At 41.3% G+C, this 15398-nt stretch overlaps 2 protein-coding genes across 5 annotated transcripts in view; one reads left to right on the forward strand and one right to left on the reverse strand.

The window, feature by feature from the left end:
• LOC117598108 (CD276 antigen homolog) overlaps positions 1 to 15398 on the reverse strand; it is a 176499-nt gene that overhangs the window by 132253 nt on the left and 28848 nt on the right. The gene's annotated exons all lie outside the window — the stretch shown is intronic.
• The window catches only part of LOC117598106 (CD276 antigen homolog), a 32853-nt gene continuing 19905 nt past the window's right edge, over positions 2451 to 15398 (forward strand). Inside the window, exons 1-3 of one of the 4 annotated variants that reach the window (XM_053236731.1) lie at positions 2451 to 2570; positions 11706 to 11782; positions 11878 to 12234. In XM_053236731.1, the coding sequence (XP_053092706.1) occupies positions 11731 to 11782; positions 11878 to 12234 (409 nt within the window). In that variant the 5' untranslated portion in view covers positions 2451 to 2570; positions 11706 to 11730. Of the gene's footprint in view, positions 2571 to 11705; positions 11783 to 11877; positions 12235 to 15088; positions 15375 to 15398 lie in introns of those variants that run through there. The other 3 variants (XM_053236728.1, XM_053236729.1, XM_053236730.1) reach the window with 3 other exon arrangements.

The following is a 15398-nucleotide window of genomic DNA, read 5'->3' on the forward strand; positions in this document are numbered from 1 at the left end:
ATCCCTATGTAAGTTTGGTTTTGGTGATTTCTTTTGCAAAACTGTCCGAACTTTATACAATAATGGCAACTGCTCAATTAATCTTAAATTTGGCACTTCTCCAAGGTTTGATATGTCTAGAGGGGTTCGCCAGGGTTGCCCGATTTCACCTTATTTGTTCTTGATAGCTGCTCAACTACCTACTACCTTTTTGTCTAATAGTCAATTGCAAGGTATTAATATAGGTGATAAACATATTCTTATAAGCCAATGAGCTGATGACACCACACTCTTCTTAAAAAATGATTTACAGATTCCTATCGCTCTTGATCTTATTAATATCTTTTCTAAAGCCTCTGGTCTACGCTTGAATTTAGATAAATGTGAACTTCTGCCTTTAAAATCTTGTTCTGCCCCTTTCTTGCACGATATTCCTGTTAAATCTCAAGTAAACTATTTAGATGTAATTATTTGTAAAGATGATAATGCTAGAGGAAGATTAAACTTTGATCCAGTAATTACTAAAGCTGAGAAAAAGTTAAACTCCTGGCTCCAAAGAGACTTGTCTTTACGAGGTAGGGCTCTCCTCGCCAAAGCAGAGGGTACTTCCAGATTAATCTATCCAGCTCTTTCTTTGTATGTCGATAAATCAGTTTACGTACAGGTTGATAGAATGCTTTTTGACTTCTTATGGAAACATAAGAGACATTACATCAAAAAATCGGTTGTCATAAACAGCTTTGAGCAAGGAGGTCTTACTTTGCTTGACTTTGCTTCTTTAAACAATACATTTAAGATAAATTGGTTGAGGCAGTTCTTGAATGATTCCGAATCCATATGGAACACTATTCCCAATTTTGTTTTTTTCTAAAATTGGCAGTCTCCCCTTTCTGATGGTATGCAACTGTAATATCTCTAAATTGCCCATCAAATTATCAAATTTCCATAAGCAGGTGCTTTTGGCCTGGCACTTAATTTACAAACACAATTTTAGTCCCCACAGGTATTACATTTGGAATAAGATATTCGATACAAAAATAAATCTCTTTTTTTTCCAGATTGGTTTAACAAGAATATTCTTTTGGTTTCTCAGCTCATAAACTCAAATGGTTATTTGTTTTCTTATTCTGAGTTCCTAACTAATTACTGTATTCCTGTCACCCCACGAACTTTGCCATAGTGATGGGTGCTATCCCCAGTGGAGCTATTGCACTTTTAAAAAACTCATCTGATTCTTTACCCTTTTCTATTTCATGGACACATCCCTGTGAAACCGCAATAGGGAAGATTTGCTTTTTGTCCAGTCCCTCTCTCAGGAATAGGAAGATTAGGCAACTCTTTCAAAAAGATATAATTACTGGCCCTTCTGTAATATCCTATTGGAGTAATTTATTTGAAGATATCCCTTGGAAGAAAGTGTGGTCTTTACCCAACAAATATTTAATCACTAATAAGGCTAAAGACGTGTCTTTTAAGTTGCTGCACCAATTTTACCCTGTCAATCTTTATATTAAAAAAATGTTACCTGAGATAGATCCCCTCTGCTCCTTTTGTGGAGTGGAAGATGAATCTGTCCCTCACCTTTTTTGGGATTGTGTACATGTAGCTCTTTTTTTGGAAGAAATTTTGTCTGTTTGTCCATGTTTGTCTCTTAGACAATTTTTATTTGGTGTTTAAAGATGTCTTATTTGGAATTCATATCTATAATATGAATCTAAAAGATCAATATTTTCTAATAAATCTATATATTTCTAGGTAAGTTTTTATAAACTTTTATACACATAAGTGTAAATTTTTGTCTATTAAACCTCTATTTAGTATATTTTGCAAAGACTTGAAATGTTATTTGGATACCATCTCTACTTCCAGCAATGTCAAAGCTTTAAAATCTTTTATGTTGTGTACTAAGTATAATATTTATGCTCTTTCATAATGTTTTTTAATAAATTTAATAAATTTTATTTAATTTATTATAATTTTTTATTATTACTTTTTTATCTCCAAATTAATTTATTTTAAATTTTATATTACTCCTGGCTAAATGTTTATTTTTTGTTTGTTTTCCTGGTTCTTTATGTACTGTTTATATTTCCACTGTTGTTGTGAAATTTTGTTTTGAGCTGTTATCCTGTTTTTTTTACTTTTTTGTCCATTAAATAAATAAATAAATAAATAAATAAAAACAAAGTTCTACTGCATCAGCTCTAACAGTGTGCGTTTTGGGCTGCTGTTTGTGGAAATGGTGGATTTTACGCTGGAGTTTGGCTGAAAAAAGCGTCAATCGATCTGACAACCCATCCGGCAACATTGTTTTCCTAGGCAAGACACAGAGACAGCAGATGGAGGATGTGGGTACAGAGAAAGACAGAGACAGCAGAAGGAGGATGTGAGTACAGAGAAAGACACAGACAGCAGATTGAGGATGTGGGTACAGAGAAAGACAGAGACAGCAGAAGGAGGATGTGGGTACAGAGAAAGACAGACAGCAGATGGAGGATGTGGGTACAGAGAAAGACAGAGTTACACAGTGGCAGTTTGTTACAGCGGAGGGTGAGAGGATGTGCAGAGATATCTTTCCTGCTGTTCTAAAGGTAATTCGTGTTTTGTTTTCTTTTTTTAACGAAAGTGTAAGACTTTTCGGTTTGTTGTGTGGTTTTATTCCTCTGTTTACATTTGCTAGAAGTGAAGACACCTTTTCGTATATTGTTTGAACTGAGATGAGAAGTTAAGCTAAGCTAAGCTAACATCTCTCACAGACTGACGTTCATTTATTTATATTTACAGTTTACGGGGTTTTTTTTCGGTTATTCTAGCAAATATCCTATAACAAGCTTTGTTCCAAAGTTTACAGAAAATGTGATCATTTTCGAGAGTTAAAAGTTTCAAAATGCAAATCCAAAATGCCTCTCTTATCCCTACATAGTGCACTACATTAGAGGTAAAGTAATGGCCACCGCTGCACACTACATAGTGCACTACATTAGAGAATAAGTAATGGCGACCGCTGCACACTACATAGTGCACTACATTAGAGATAAAGTAATGGCCACCGCTACACACTACATAGTGCACTACATTAGAGATAAAGTAATGGCCACCGCTGCACACTACATAGTGCACTACATTAGAGATAAAGTAATGGCCACCGCTACACACTACATAGTGCACTACGTTAGAGAATAAGTAATGGCCACCGCTACACACTACATAGTGCACTACGTTAGAGAATAAGTAATGGCCACCGCTACACACTACATAGTGCACTACGTTAGAGAATAAGTAATGGCCACCGCTGCACACTACATAGTGCACTACATTAGAGAATAAGTAATGGCCACCGCTGCACACTACATAGTGCACTACGTTAGAGAATAAGTAATGGCGACCGCTACACACTACATAGTGCACTACGTTAGAGAATAAGTAATGGCCACCGCTACACACTACATAGTGCACTACGTTAGAGAATAAGTGATGGCCACCGCTACACACTACATAGTGCACTACGTTAGAGAATAAGTAATGGCCACCGCTACACACTACATAGTGCACTACGTTAGAGAATAAGTAATGGCCACCGCTACACACTACATAGTGCACTACGTTAGAGAATAAGTAATGGCCACCGCTGCACACTACATAGTGCACTACGTTAGAGAATAAGTAATGGCCACCGCTGCACACTACATAGTGCACTACATTAGAGATAAAGTAATGGCCACCGCTGCACACTACATAGTGCACTACATTAGAGAATAAGTAATGGCCACCGCTACACACTACATAGTGCACTACGTTAGAGAATAAGTAATGGCCACCGCTGCACACTACATAGTGCACTACGTTAGAGAATAAGTAATGGCCACCGCTGCACACTACATAGTGCACTACATTAGAGATAAAGTAATGGCCACCGCTGCACACTACATAGTGCACTACATTAGAGAATAAGTAATGGCCACCGCTACACACTACATAGTGCACTACATTAGAGAATAAGTAATGGCCACCGCTGCACACTACATAGTGCACTACATTAGAGAATAAGTAATGGCCACCGCTGCACACTACATAGTGCACTACATTAGAGAATAAGTAATGGCCACCGCTGCACACTACATAGTGCACTACATTAGAGAATAAGTAATGGCCACCGCTGCACACTACATAGTGCACTACATTAGAGAATAAGTAATGGCCACCGCTGCACACTACATAGTGCACTACATTAGAGAATAAGTAATGGCCACCGCTGCACACTACATAGTGCACTACATTAGAGAATAAGTAATGGCCACCGCTACACACTACATAGTGCACTGCATTAGAGAATAAGTAATGGCCACCGCTGCACACTACATAGTGCACTACACTAGAGAATAAGTAATGGCCACCGCTACACACTACATAGTGCACTACACTAGAGAATAAGCAATGGCCACCGCTACACACTACATAGTGCACTACACTAGAGAATAAGTAATGGCCACCGCTACACACTACATAGTGCACTATATTAGAGATAAAGTAATGGCCACCGCTACACACTACATAGTGCACTACATTAGAGAATAAGTAATGGCCACCGCTACACACTACATAGTGCACTACATTAGAGATAAAGTAATGGCCACCGCTGCACACTACATAGTGCACTACATTAGAGAATAAGTAATGGCCACCGCTGCACATTACATAGTGCACTACATTAGAGAATAAGTAATGGCCACCGCTGCACACTACATAGTGCACTACATTAGAGAATAAGTAATGGCCACCGCTGCACACTACATAGTGAACTACATTGTAATATCTCTCGATAGTCCCTCTGTAGAACGTGGTGAGGATGGAGGGTGGAAGATGTTCTTTCCTCAGCCTTCACAGAAAGTACAGGCGCTGCTGGGCTTTCTTTGTTATGGAGCTGGTGTTGAGCGACCAGGTGAGGTTCTCCGCCAGGTGAACACCAAGAAACTTGGTGCTCTTGACGATCTCCACGGAGGAGCCGTCGATGTTCAGCGGAGAGTGGTCATTCTGTGCTCTTCTGAAGTCAACAACCATCTCTTTAGTTTTGTCCACATTCAGAGACAGGTTGTTGGCTTTGCACCAGTCCGTTAGCCACTGCACCTCCTCTCTGTATGCTGACTCGTCGTTCTTGCTGATGAGACCCACCACGGTCATGTCATCGGCGAACTTGATGATGTGATTCTAGCTGTGCATTGCTACACAGTCGTGAGTCAGCAGAGTGAACAGCAATGGACTGAGCACACAGCCCTGTGGGGCCCCAGTGCTCAGTGTGGTGGTGTTGGAGATGCTGTTCCCGATCCGGACTGACTGAGGTCTCCCAGTCAGGAAGTCCAGGATCCAGTTGCAGAGGGAGGTGTTCAGGCCCAGCAGGTTCAGCTTTCCAATCAGCTGCTGAGCAATGATCGTGTTGAATGCTGAACTGAAGTCTATGAACAGCATTCGAACATAAGTGTCTTTATTGTCCAGGTGGGTGAGGGCCAGATGGAGGGTGGTGGTGATGGCATCATCTGTTGAGCAGTTGGGGCGATAAGCGAATTGCAGGGGGTCCAGTGAGGGAGGCAGCAGGGTCTTGACGTGCCTCATGACGAGCCTCTCGAAGCACTTCATGATGATGGGTGTAAGTGCAACGGGACGGTAGTCATTGAGGCAGGACACTGAAGACTTCTTTGGCACGGGGACGATGGTGGTGGCCTTGAAGCAGGTCGGGACAACGGTGCTGCACAGAGAGGTGTTGAAGATGTCCGTGAAAACATCTGCCATCTGGTCTGCACATCCCCTGAGCACCCTGCCAGGAATGTTGTCTGGTCCAGCAGCCTTCCGTGGGTTGACTCTGTGTAGAGTCTTCCTCACGTCAGCCGTGGTTAGACACAGCACCTGGTCATTGGGAGAAGGGGTGGTCTTCCTCGCCGTCACGCCGTTCGAACCGAGCGTAGAAGTCGTTCAGCGCATCTGGGAGGGAGGCATCACTGTCACAGGCAGATGGTGATGACCTGTAGTTGGTGATGTTCTGGATGCCTTGCCACATGCGCCGGGTGTCTCTGCTGGTCTTGAAGTGGTCGTGGATTCTCTGGGTGTGTGCGCGCTTCGCCTCTCTGATGGCCCGGGACAGTTTGGCCCTTGCTGTTCTTAGGGCCACCTTATCGCCTGCCCTGAAGGCGGAGTCTCGAGTCCTCATTAGCGCACGCACCTCTGCAGTCATCCACGGCTTCTGGTTGGAGCGTGAGGTGATGGTCTTGGAGGCGGTGACGTCATCAATGCACTTGCTAATATAGCTGGTCACTGATGTCGCGTATTCCTCCAAGTCAGTAAAGTCGCCGTCAGTTGCCGCTTCCCTGAACATGTGCCAGTCAGTGTGTTCAAAACAGTCCTGAAGAGCAGAGATGGCTCCTGCTGTCCAGGTTTTCACCTGCTTCAGAACCGGTTTGGAGCGTCTGACTAGCGGTCTGTATGCTGGCATTAGCATAACAGAGATGTGGTCTGAGTAGCCGAGGTGGGGGCGGGGCTCCGCCCTGTACGCGCCGGGGATGTTTGTGTAAACAAGGTCCAGCACGTTTTTCCCTCTCGTTGCAAAGTCCACATGCTGATGGAATTTAGGGAGCAATGACTTGAGATTTGCATGGTTGAAATCTCCGGCAACAATAAACAGTCCGTCAGGGTTTGAATTCTGCAGCTCGCTAATAGCCCCATACAGTTCACAGAGCGCCTCCTTAGCATTAGCGTAAGCACTGGGGGGAATGTAGACACCGATTATGAAAACAGTAGTGAATTCCCGTGGTAAATAAAAAGGTCTACATCTAACAGTCATAAACTCCACCAGCGACGAGCAGTAACTAGAGACTAGCACAGAGTTCTTGCACCATTCCGTGTTGATGTAAACACACAAGCCGCCGCCGCGAGCCTTACCGCACAGAGCTGTGTTTCTGTCGGCACGAAACGAGGCTAGCCCGTCTAGCTGAATGGCGGCGTCTGGAACTCTGTCGCTGAGCCACATCTCCGTGAAAACAAAGACGCAGCAGTCTCTAAACTCACGCCGCGTAGCTTAATAAGTAATGGCCACCGCTACACACTACATAGTGCACTACATTAGAGATAAAGTAATGGCCACCGCTACACACTACATAGTGCACTACATTAGAGAATAAGTAATGGCCACCGCTACACACTACATAGTGCACTACATTAGAGAATAAGTAATGGCCACCGCTACACACTACATAGTGCACTACATTAGAGATAAAGTAATGGCCACCGCTACACACTACATAGTGCACTACATTAGAGAATAAGTGATGGCCACCGCTACACATTACATAGTGCACTACATTAGAGAATAAGTAGTGGCCACCGCTACACACTACATAGTGCACTACATTAGAGAATAAGTAATGGCCACCGCTACACACTACATAGTGCACTACATTAGAGAATAAGTAGTGGCCACCGCTACACACTACATAGTGCGCTACATTAGAGAATAAGTAATGGCCACCGCTACACACTACATAGTGCGCTACATTAGAGAATAAGTAATGGCCACCGCTACACACTACATAGTGCACTACATTAGAGAATAAGTAATGGCCACCGCTACACACTACATAGTGCACTACATTAGAGATAAAGTAATGGCCACCGCTACACACTACATAGTGCACTACATTAGAGAATAAGTGATGGCCACCGCTACACATTACATAGTGCACTACATTAGAGAATAAGTAGTGGCCACCGCTACACACTACATAGTGCACTACATTAGAGAATAAGTAATGGCCACCGCTACACACTACATAGTGCACTACATTAGAGAATAAGTAGTGGCCACCGCTACACACTACATAGTGCGCTACATTAGAGAATAAGTAATGGCCACCGCTACACACTACATAGTGCGCTACATTAGAGATAAAGTAATGGCCACCGCTACACACTACATAGTGCGCTACATTAGAGATAAAGTAATGGCCACCGCTGCACAATACATAGTGCGCTACATTAGAGAATAAGTAATGGCCACCGCTACACACTACATAGTGCGCTACACTAGAGAATAAGTAATGGCCACCGCTACACACTACATAGTGCGCTACATTAGAGAATAAGTAATGGCCACCGCTACACACTACATAGTGCACTACATTAGAGAATAAGTAATGGCCACCGCTACACACTACATAGTGCGCTACATTAGAGATAAAGTAATGGCCACCACTACACACTACATAGTGCACTACGTTAGAGATAAAGTAATGGCCACCGCTGCACACTACATAGTGCACTATTGAGAAACATCCCTGTTGATTAAAGCATTCAAACAGCCTCCGTCTGTGGAGGAGACCCGCTGGTGGGAATCTCTTTAATCCCCAGCGATTCATAAAGCTCTCGCAGTGTTCATGACATGAAGGACGTGCCCTGATCAGTCAGGATCTTACTCAGGATCCCGATTTGGGAGATAAACACGGAAGAGAGTCTCTGCAACATTATGTGTGGAGATGTTGTGGTGGTGATGTGGTGATATTGTGGAGATGTTGTGGAGATGTTGTGGAAATGCACTGCTTCCGGGTGTGGTGTTGTGTAGTCCACTAGCACTAACACAAAGCGATGCCCTCGTGGAATCTGATCTAATGGCCCGAGGTCCATACCAGTTCTTTGGAAGGGATCATGATTAATGGTCATTGCCGCTTTTGGGGATTTCATGAGGTTTTGTTACTCAGTTTGTTGATTAGAGGCTGCTGAGCAGTCGTAGCTTTTTGTGTATAAAATGAAATGTGCATAAAATCCAACAAAATCACTGTGAAATGTCTGAATTCTTAGGAATTTCTTTATTCATATTTATAATATTCCAGAGTGAAAACTTTCTGTGATGTTTGAAGAAGAATTATTAAAAAAAAAAAAAAATGCTAATAAGCAACCTGAATATGTAGCTGTCACTGCCTTCTTCAGTGAAACTGAGCTAGCTAGTGGACCTGATTTTGGAAAAGCCTTTTGATGCTCTTACTGATTGTTACATGCCCCTTTTTATGTCTAGGGATTTTGAGGCAGTAACATGAGGAAGAGAGGTGACACTTGATGGGAAAGGAGGGACACAAAACCTTTTAGAAAAAAAAAAAACTTATTTTACTATGCACTGTCACAGGTAGATATTACAGTATGTACCCAGGGGTTCAATACAAAGGTAGTAGGGGGAACACTATAGTATAATATTATATATTATACTATATAATTAGATAATAATTAGATGCCAAGTAGACACAGTAAAATAACACTGAATGAACTTCTGCTTTACTGATCGTCATTTAGCACTTTCAGGTACAGTGCTGTGTTTCAGGACGTGTGTGTGTGTGTAGACTGTAGATAGTAGACTGTTTTAATGTATTACTTTGTTCATTCGTTCATCTTCAGTAAGAAGGTATTTTTATAACCTTTTTGTGCAGCAGAAAATGGGCTAATAGCCTAAAAATGTCTCCATGTGATTTTAAGTTTTGTTCTAGGGTCTTCTGTACAATGAATCATCTCAAAATGTTATTCAATTAAAATAAAATTTAAAATAAACATCAACATTGTGTTTCTGTCCTCAGTCTTAAAGCAATATTTTAAAATTAGTGAAAACTTTCTGTGAAGTTTTCTGTGAAGAAGAATTATTAAAAAAAAAAAAAAAAAAAAAAAAAAAAGCTAATAAGCAACCTGAATATGTAGCTGTCACTACCTTCTTCAGTGAAACTGAGCTAGCTAGTGGACCTGAGTTTGGAAAAGCCTTTTGATGCTCTTACTGATTGTTACATGCCCCTTTTTATGTCTAGGGAACTTGGTGGCAAAGTCTCAAATAACGCTAAAAATATGGAGGTAATAATTATTAGGGACATTTTACTGTCACTTCCCTTGAAACGGACTTGTTCTTGATTCAGGATAAAGGGATTCTTGACAGAAAAAGGGCTGCCAGATCTGTATCACTAAAGCAGCTGACTGGATGATCAAAACCCCCCCCAAAAAACATGTGTTAAAGCCACAGAGTTTTATTAAAACGGTCTCTTATCATTACATATAAAGTTCAAGTTCAAGTGGAGTTTGTCATTTCAGCTATATACAAGTACATAGTGAACAACGTTTCTCCAGAACCAAGATGCTACATAAGACGACACAGAACAACACAGAACTACAAGGGACTACATAATTTATACATAAGGTGCACAAGAGCAAACATGTGCAGACAGCACAAGACAGTACAAGACAGCACAAGACTGTACAATGGCTACAGCGCCGACCAGTACACAGTTCTGTTTAAACGTGACCTAGTGACAATAGTGCAAATATTACAAGAGTACGATACAAGTGGCTGAAATAGTGTAAACATAAGTGTAAACATAAGAGTAGCAGCTTATGTACAGTAATAAGTATTTGTAGCAGCATAAACATGTGCAAAAACTTGCAAAAAAAATTGCAGAGAGGATGGAGGATGCTCAGTTTTGTGTGTGTGTGTGTGTGTGTGTGTGTGTGTTCCTTCAGTCCAGTTTCTGAGTATTGAGGAGTCTGATGGCATGAGGGAAGAAACTATTGCACAGTCTGGTCGTGAGGCCCGAATGCTTCGGTACCGTTTGCCAGACAGCAGGAGGGTAAAGAGTGTGTGAGAGGGGTGTGTGTGGTCGTCCACAATGCTGGTGGCTTTGCGGATGCAGCGTGAGGTATAAATCGCTAATAGCCCCATACAGTTCACAGAGCGCCTCCTTAGCATTAGCACTGGGGGGAAAGTACACTCCAATTATGAGAACAGTGGTGAACTCCCGTGGTAAATAAAATGGTCCGCATCTAACAGTCACAAACTCCAACAGCGATGAGCAGTAACTAGAAACTAGCACAGAGTTCTTGCACCATTCCGTGTTGATGTAAACACACTAGCCGCTGCCGCGAGCCTTACCGCACAGAGCTGTGTTTCTGTCGGCACGAAATGAGGCTAGCCCATCTAGCTATGGCGGCGTCTGGAACTCTGTCGCTGAGCCACATCTCCGTGAAAACAAAGACACAACATATGATGATAAAGTTCTGCTATGTTGGTCAATAAATTGATATATACCAGATTCACTAATTGAGATAATTACAAACAGGCTAATTCAGTTCCACAAACACACCTGAAGACGTGATTAGTATAGCTGGATTGAGTTGTTTGAGTCGCTATATCAAGACTCAAAGCCATGATCAGCGAGTCAGCTATTGGCTAATGATAATCGTATGGAAGCCTGAAATGGCCATTCAGCAGTAGGACAGTTTAGTTTATTGTGGCTCTGGGATACTAAATAAGATGTATGTATCTACATGTAGCCTATGCATCTACATGTGTTTTTATGTAAAGTTAGGTATATTGTTATGGAAAGTGGTTTTGTACCCTTTATAATCTGAAATTGGTTCAGATCGCTACACATCGCACAAGGACTTTTATGCTGACACCTGCTGAGAACTCTAAATCTTCGAGAAGAGAAAGTAAAACTGCAACTATGAAGTTGAAGGGTGGAAAGCAGTTGCAGAGATGAGGGCTGGGTTTCGTTTGTATTACTGATGGATTTATCAGTGAAACCAAATGCAGTAGATGACTTGCGCTGGATGTTGGTGAATGGCAATGTAGAAAGCTGGAGATTGCAAAGGTTTTTGTGTTTAACATGTTTGTTAAAATATATTATACTATATAATTAGATAATATTTGTTTGTTGTAGAAAATCTGCACACACTGAGGGTACAATGGACGCCATGACCTCCTTTTCTTACATCTACATTGTCACCATCTGTGTGGGTAAGTAACATTTTTCCATAAAATAGATGAAACATAAGGTTCTTAAAATAAGTGCACTGTCCAGATTAATCTAGAATTTAATTTTCCCATCTCAGGCCTCCTCTCTGCAGAAGCTGAGATCACTGTATCTGGCCAAGTGGGGTCTACAGCTGTCCTGCCGTGTGAACTGCAGAGTGTAGGCACTGAAACACCGCATATTAGGTGGATCACTGAATCTGAGACTGTGTTTGAGCGATTGGGTGATGAGAGCTATCAGGGTGAGGGATATGAGGACCGTGTGGACGTCCCTGAGGAAGAGTTGCATAAGAGGAGCTGTTTCTTGGTGTTGCACAATCTGTCACTTACTGATGCAGGTGTCTGCACGAGCTACCAGACAGTGAGACGCTCCAAGAGCTCTGCCTCTGTCAAGACAAAAAGAGAAGAGATCAGCCGTGTTAATCTCTCAGTCCAGGGTAAGTGAGTTAGTCTCAGTAGGACACACACTGACTGTTACACACATCACAAAACAAACCTAGAAATAAGGAGTGATTGAAAAAGTGCAAATCTTACTGTATAATGAAAACAAGGACCAAAGCTCTTCATGGGAGTGTTAGATGGAGCCAGAAAAACACAGAACACCTGATCATTTTTGTGCTTCTCTTTTTACACACACTTGTAAACACCATCTAACAACTTCAAATTGGAAGCATGTGCATTACACAAGTGCACAAGATTTTAATTCAGAACAATTTTACCCCTGGAAGCAGGAACACTGCAGCTGAAATGATTTTCTGGGTCATTTGTAAAGTTTACTTAGCATTGAAAAAGTATTAATTAATCAACATATTCAGTTGACATTATTCTTAAATATTATATCATTGTACACCGATCAGCCATAATATTATGACCACTGACAGGTGAAGTGAATAATATTGATTATGTCATTACAATAGCACCTGTCAAGGGTTGAGATATATTAGGCAGTAAGTGACCAGTCGGTTCTCGAAGTTGATGTGTTGGAAACAGGAAAAATGGGCAAGCGTAATAATTAGAGAGACTTTGACAAGGGCCAAATTGTAATGGCTAGACGACTGGGTCAAAGCATCTTTAAAACAGCAGGTCTTGTGGGGTGTTCCCGGTATGCAGTGGTTAGTACCTACCAAAAGTGGTCTAAAGAGGGACAACCGGTGAACTAGTGACAGGGTCATGGGCGCCCAAGGCTCACTGATGTGTGTGGGGAGTGAAGGCCCAACTGGTCTGATCCTACAGAAGAGCTACTGTAGCACAAATTGCTGAAAAGTTAAAGCTGGCTATGATAGAAAGGAGTCTGAACACACAGTGCATCACAGATTGCTGTGTATGGGGCTGTGTAGCCACAGACCTGTCAGAGTGCCCATGCTGACTCTGTCCACTGCCAAAAGTGCCCACAATGGACAGGTGAGCATCAGAACTGGACCATGGAGCAATGGAAGAAGGTGGAGGCAGTGTGATGCTCTGGGCAATGTTCTGCTGGGAAACTTTGCGTCCTGGCATTCATGTGGATGTTATTTTGACACGTACCACCTACCTAAACATTGTTGCAGACCAGGTACACCCCTTCATGGCAACGGTATTCCCTAATGGAAGTGACCTCTTTCAGCAGGATAATGCTCCCTGCCACACTGTAAAAATTGTTCAGGAATGGTTAGAGGAACATGACAAAGAGTTCAAGGTGTTGACTTGGCCTCCAAATTCCCCAGATCTCAATCCAATCGAACATCTGTGGGGTGTGCTGGCCATCAAGTCCGATCCATGGAGGCCGCATCTCATAACTTACAGGACTTAAAGGATCTGCTGTTAACGTCTTAGTGCCAGATACCACAGCACACCTTCAGGGATCTAGTGGAGTCCATGCCTCGACGGGTCAGAGCTGTTTTGGCAGCAAAAGAGGGACAAACACAATATTAGGCACGTGGTCATAATGTTATGGCTGATCAGTGTATATGCATATGAACATTCATAATGATACAGCATCAATTATTTGGATGGGTTACATAAAGAAATGTGATAACAGTGCTAACTTTAACAGCATCACATGAAAAAGTCAATAAGCAGAGATTTAAAGAAGTTTGGTATTTCTTGATGTTTCCTTGTGAGATTTGAGGCTTTTTAAAAAAGGTACTATTTTTCAGAAGTGTCCCACTTCAGCATTATTCACCCTGTTTCATTCAGCTTTAAATGCTCCAGTTCTTTTTTTTAAACATTTACAGTGGTTAATATAATAAACAAGAAGAATAAAGAGGGTTACAGTAAAAGAAATTCTGAAATGAACTAAAGCATATTCTATTAATTTAGAAGTGGTACACCATAAAAGAGTCTTACAAGCAATTGGATTATTGAATTATTAAGAGTCTGATTTCAAGGAATCACTAAAAAAAATTCTAGCTAATACAGAAGTTTGGGGATAAATTCCTTTTTACAAAATTTGAAAAGTCAATCCAAAACACTTTGCAATAAACACAGTTCCAAACTAAGTGGTGACCTGTTTCTGGAAAGCGATGACAAAAGGAACAATTGGGTGAAATAGTGTTATTAAACTTTGCTAGTTTATAATTTACAGGGTAACAGTTATCAATAATCTTAAAAGAGACTTAAGAGAAGAAAGTTTTTGTGAAGAAGCCAGAATTCTTTCCATTGTCATGAATTAAATGCATCCTCCATGTCTTACCATGTCACTGAAGTAAAACATTGCAGTTACTTAGAGAAGCTGCTGTGGTAATGATGTGATTCATTCTGAAACAGTGACAGAAGCAGCACAAATCGAGGGGTAGGAAAGCGTGATACTGCGCATGCGCGGTAATGAAAGGGCGGAAGAGATCAGACCTGACTGAAGATGATTAAATGGTAATTATAAAGACTGATATGCGAGCTATATAGGGTCAATGTTTCCTCTTTAATTACAGCACTTACTGAAATAAACTGAGATAAATGACTTCTAGGGATTTAAAATGTATATCCTGAATGTATTTATTTCTGTAAAGCTGCTCTGTGACAATGTCCATTGTTAAAAGCGGTATACAAATAATAATAATAATAATAATAATAATTCTAATTATATAATAATAATATTATATAATAATATATTATATTATATAATATATATAATAATAATAATAATAATTATTATTATTATTATTATTATTATTATTATTAATAATAATAATAAAGACGCGATGAATGCAGCTGTGTAGGACCAGGACCGGCTCAGTGGAGAGGCGTGTGTGAGCGTCACAGTGTGACGCTGTTTAGCGCCTCGACGGCGTGCATCAGGTTGCCACACTGTTGCCAGATTGTGTGTAAATCTGTAACTTTCAATCCGCCTCGCTAGACTTTCTCTTTGAAGTTCTCTTCAGTTCTGTGTATTATAGTCATGTCGTGTTTGACGTCTTTGTTCCGTTTGTAAAGACGATAAAGTTCTCTCTAACGGTGTGCGTTTTGGGCTGCTGTTTGTGGCTAAAACAATTGTAAATAACCTGGCAACCAATCGGGGCGGATTCCAGACAGATACCAGTGGCAGTGTGTTACAGCGGAGGGTGAGAGGATGTGCAGAGATATCTGTCTTGCTGTTCTAAAGGTAATTCGTGTTTTGTTTTCTTTT

The sequence above is a fragment of the Pangasianodon hypophthalmus genome, chromosome 9 (genome assembly GCF_027358585.1).
Source record: "Pangasianodon hypophthalmus isolate fPanHyp1 chromosome 9, fPanHyp1.pri, whole genome shotgun sequence".
In the NCBI taxonomy this organism is placed as follows: domain Eukaryota; kingdom Metazoa; phylum Chordata; class Actinopteri; order Siluriformes; family Pangasiidae; genus Pangasianodon; species Pangasianodon hypophthalmus.